At 32.7% G+C, this 5000-nt stretch overlaps 1 protein-coding gene across 23 annotated transcripts in view; it reads left to right on the forward strand.

Annotated features, from left to right (window-relative positions):
- The window catches only part of LOC125032153 (transcription factor CP2-like protein 1), a 58744-nt gene that overhangs the window by 23756 nt on the left and 29988 nt on the right, over window positions 1-5000 (forward strand). For all 23 annotated transcript variants that reach the window (XR_007115536.1, XM_047623219.1, XM_047623226.1 and 20 more), the window contains 6 exons: window positions 212-372; window positions 2586-2831; window positions 3544-3666; window positions 4055-4178; window positions 4362-4472; window positions 4790-4861. Coding sequence is in view for 22 of the 23 variants with exons in the window: in XM_047623219.1 (XP_047479175.1) it covers window positions 212-372; window positions 2586-2831; window positions 3544-3666; window positions 4055-4178; window positions 4362-4472; window positions 4790-4861 (837 nt within the window). In the remaining variant the exon portion in view is untranslated. The remainder of the gene's footprint in view (window positions 1-211; window positions 373-2585; window positions 2832-3543; window positions 3667-4054; window positions 4179-4361; window positions 4473-4789; window positions 4862-5000) is intronic.

A 5000-nucleotide genomic window follows, 5' to 3' on the forward strand; every position in this document is an offset into this window, starting at 1 on the left:
CTAAGTACTTGTGGAGCTATCCATATGTAAAAAATGATTAATTGACCAAACTCTCTAAGTGGAGTTGGGTTAACTTGCCGTGGATAGTCTGAGACAAGATCAAGCTCATTTATTTATTATTTATTTATCTATCTTTTTATTTATAATATTTATTTATTGATTTTCTATTTATTTATTTATTTCATTTTTATTTTTTTATTTTTTTCAAAAGGCTTCATACAACATGAGTGAAGCGCTGCTGGCACTACCTGCTGTGCCCATCTTCAAGCAGGAGGCCTTGTCACCATCTGGCCAGGATAAGCATAATACATCATCAAACCCTGCAACGTTTGATGAATCTTCACAGAGCAATACAACAGATAGACTGTTCAGGTTAGTAGCATGTTGCATGTGTTGTTTTAAGACATGATGTATAGAGTGAATGTAGTACCTTGGGTATTGTAATAATACCTGTGGTTATATTTATTTTTAATTATTTGCTTCAGAATAGGAAATTACTCTATTTGGTATTAAAGGAAAAAACAAAACAAAAAACTAGTGCAGGTAAACCCTGTTGTCTAACAGGCTTATAATCCTACATTTGTTTGTTCTAACACATGTTAGTAGACATTTAACTCTTCTATACTGACATTTCAAACTTTGCCAGTTAGCCAGGATTTAAGACTTTAGGCAAAAAGTAGATGAAGAGAAAGGTTAATAATAATAATAATAATAATAATAATAATAATAATAATAATAATAATAATAATAATAATAATAATAATAATAATAATAATAATAATAATAATAATAATAATAAGGTTAATAATAATAATAATAATAATAATAATAATAATAATAATAATAATAATAATAAGGTTAATAATAATAATAATAATAATAATGATAATAATAATAATAATAATAATAATAATAATAATAATAATAATAATAATAGAAATAATAATAATGAAAAAAAAAAACTATTTGGTAAAATGACACTACTGTCCCATTATTAAATTTCTGTTTACTGCAGGATGTCTACCCATATTGTTGAGGAGTTGAGAATTTTGTTATTGCTATATTTTTTCTTGATGTGCAATATCTAACCTTGGTCAACTTGCATGCTTTTCATGATCAGAAAATTAGTCTAGTTATTCAGCAGAAAATATGTATGAAAACAAATAGGTTTCAAAATAGAAACCAGCAATTTAGGCAGAAATAAGAAAAAAACTAAAGGATTAATAACATTCCGACCATGACAGTGGGACACTTCTCCTTTGCCGAGTTAAATTGGAGGACGGCTTAAAGGGAATTGCAAACGTTGTGAATAACTTTCCTCGGATGTAGCAAATGCTTTTTTAAATTCTTGAAGGGGGGTGTGCGCAGCTAAGGCTTTTGAAGATAATTGCTTACACTTTTTACTGCCACTTCATCGATTGGAAGGCAGGGTGTGGGGGAGTTGCCAAGCTGTGTACATGTCTTCAACAAGATTTACTTTAATTCTACTTTGTTAGAATGGAACATTTGTTTTTGTTTAATAGGTTAAAAGTCTAAAGTTAGAAATAACAGTAATTTTCCATTTATTGTACTTTACCCAATACAGTTACAGAAGGGCGTATCTGTACCACCTCGGGTAAGGTAATGCACCGAATAGCAATGCCGTACTTGTGCTAAACGGAATATTCATTAATGAGTGTTTTTTGATGTATGTGATTTGTGGAAGGTTGTACAGCCATGGTGAATGTTAGTTCATTCTCTCTCTCTCTCTCCCTCTCTCTCTCTCTCTCTCTCTCTCTCTCTCTCTCTCTCTCTCTCTCTCTCTCTCTCTCTCTCTCTCTCTCTCTCTCTCTCTCTCTCTCTCTCTCTCTCTGTATTTATACATATATATATATATATATATATATATATATATATAGAGAGAGAGAGAGAGAGAGAGAGAGAGATAATATTCACCATGGCCAAACAACCTTACACTAATCACGTAAGTCAAAAATCATTCTTTAATGAATATTCTGTTTAGTATGGTATTGCCATTTTTTTTTATCACTTCAGACTTTTAATCTATGAAACAAAAATAATGTTCAATTTTAACAAAATAGTAAAGCCAGCTAACTAAATACACACACCACAGCTTGGTAATTCCATATACCTCTCATCCAATCTACTACTTCTAAGGCATTGCTACTTAGTGGGTTAGTTTCCCAGATGGGTTACAAAAACTCCATTCTGCAACTGTATAAAATTGTGGTTATGAACCTAACCTAGCTTAAATAGTAATTGGAAGTAGACTCATTAGTACATAAGATATATCTGCAAATAGCCACTTTTGACTCGACATTGACTACCAGCCGTACCAAGCCAGGCTGAACATATTGGGGTCAGTGAGTAGACTATGTAAAATCATTTCTTTTTGTATCAATTTTTTTTTTTTTTTACTTATTTTGCACTTGTCTGGCTGGCTCTCTACTAGTTAAAGCCTTGAAGTGACCTTTTTGTTTACAAGTCCAACTTTGACAATGGGTTGAGAAGGTAAAGCTGTAAACAAACATATTGTATTTATTTGTATTTATTTTTTTGTGTACAACCTTATCTTCTCTCCACAGGCTCTTGAGCTCTGACAATTTGACAGATTGTCCTTCACCATCCATCCATCAGCTTCTGCAGCAACACATAACCCCTGGCATTACGCAGGGAACCACCTCTCACGTGACATCTCATGGTGCATCATCATCCGCATGCCTCCAAACTTGCCATCACTCACAGCAATCAACCGTCCAGAATAACACTTCGGATTCTGCCCAAGAATCCGTCACTCTCTCCAATCATGGAATGTCATATGAAGATAATAGGTAAGGAACAGGTCTTGCTCTAGATAACTTACAAGGTGTTCTGACAGTTCTGGACATTTTGGAATGCTGGGTGTCCCCTGTTATTTGTTGTTGATGTGGACCAGAAAACAAATAACAACGCACAATATCCTATAGGAATACATTCTAGAATATTGTTATGTGGATCAGGACCACTATATTCAGCAGGTTGCTTAAGTATGTAGTTTATTTATATATTTTAGAAATAACACCAAAAGGAGTAATATCTATATTTTTATCAAAGTAAAATTACAAGAAAAGAGAATTGCAAAAGTTGGATATTGTGAAACATGGTGTAATTATTGCACACAACACACACTGATGGCCTGTGCTATGTATTATATATATATATATATATATATATATATATATATCTATATATATAAGTATATATATATATTTATATATATATTTATATATATGTATATATATAAGTATATATATATAAAATTTTATTTGTGTGTGTGTGTGTGTGTGTGTTTGTGTGTGTGTGTGTGTGTGTGTGTGTGTGTGTGTGTGTGTGTGTGTGTGTGTGTGTGTGTGTGTGTGTGTGTGTGTGTGTGTGTGTGTGTGTGTGTGAGAGAGTGTGAAATTAATGTTAGTAGTGGATGAAATATCATTTAATACAGGTTATAGATGAAATATCATTTAATACAGGTTATAGATGAATTATCAATTACATGTTATTTTTCAGATTTCAATATATTTTGGGTGCTGCAACATCAGTAGCTACAAAAGTGAATGAAGAAAGCTTATCGTACCTGAATCAAGGCCAGTCTTATGAAATCAAAGTAAAGAAATTAGGTGATCTCACAAGGTAATTCTATTGATTTTAATACTTCTATGTGTGATATGTGTATTGACATGAAGAAACTACATCTATTTTGTTTTGCAGGAATTGTGCATGCGTCTGATGGGGGAAGGGTGTGCATGTATGAATAGCAAGTAGAACAACAAAGGGAAGTACAGGAAAACACATGAATATGCTGAAGGTCTTTTTGCATATACTGCTTCATCAGGGCATGATGAAGCGGTAAATGCGAAAAGGCCTTCGGCATATTCATGTGTTTTCCTGTACTTCCCTTCGTTGTTCTACTTTCAATTTGTTTGACATGAATTCCACATGTATGAATAGTTACATGTATTCAGTATATTCTGTATGTGAAGTGTCTCTGGTCCTAAATCCTTTTTGTTTTCAATTTCAGATGTAAAGGAAAATTTTATCACACCATAATCCGTGTCTGTTTTCATGAGCGGCACTTGCAATACATGGAGAAAGAACAGCTGGAAAGCTGGAGACACATGCGACCTGGAGAGAGAATACTGGAGGTAGATGTGTATTTGAACTACAGTAGATTGTGAATGGTTATATGTGTATATACGTAGAAATTTGTACCTGCTTTTTAAGCTTGTTTATGAAGTATAGGCATATTTTGTGTCTCGCATGTTTTAACTTACGGATAAGTAACATAGATGAATAGTTGAATATTTACAAATGTATATAATTTTCAGGTTGATATTCCATTGTCTTATGGTATATGTGACGTTGCACAAGATCCCAAATCATTAAACATGTGTGAATTTGATTGGGATCCAACGAAAGAAGTGGGAGTGTATATAAAGGTAGTTATTGAAAAATCTTATAGTTTATAGTTATTTCAAGTTAATTGCAGGTAATTGATAGATAGAAAGGCCAAAGAATAAAGGTTACAAGTACTAATGAGTTCTTGCTATAAGAATTAGGCAATGCTTGTCAACCATTATGTCATTGTATCAGCAGTTGAAAGTGGGCCAGATTGCAAAACGTTTTAGTCAACTTTCTGAAGACTATTATATATTGATAGATTTTGATTTGAATATTAGTGAAGTTGTATCAAAAATGGAGAATTTCTGTGAGGGATACTGTGTGTTTGATATTTATTTATTTGTGGTATTTTCAGGTCAACTGTATCAGCACAGAGTTTACTCCCAAGAAGCATGGCGGAGAAAAGGGAGTTCCATTTAGAATTCAGGTAAACAATACCTGTTGCTAAAGTTTCATGGCTATTATGTTATTGTTTCTTGTAGTACTTTCTTTTTGCATAAAAGTTTAAATGATTTCATTGTAAAGGAGTACAATTAACTCATTGCCTCAGGGTGGGATGTATAGCA

Source organism: Penaeus chinensis, chromosome 14 (genome assembly GCF_019202785.1).
Source record: "Penaeus chinensis breed Huanghai No. 1 chromosome 14, ASM1920278v2, whole genome shotgun sequence".
Classification (NCBI taxonomy): domain Eukaryota; kingdom Metazoa; phylum Arthropoda; class Malacostraca; order Decapoda; family Penaeidae; genus Penaeus; species Penaeus chinensis.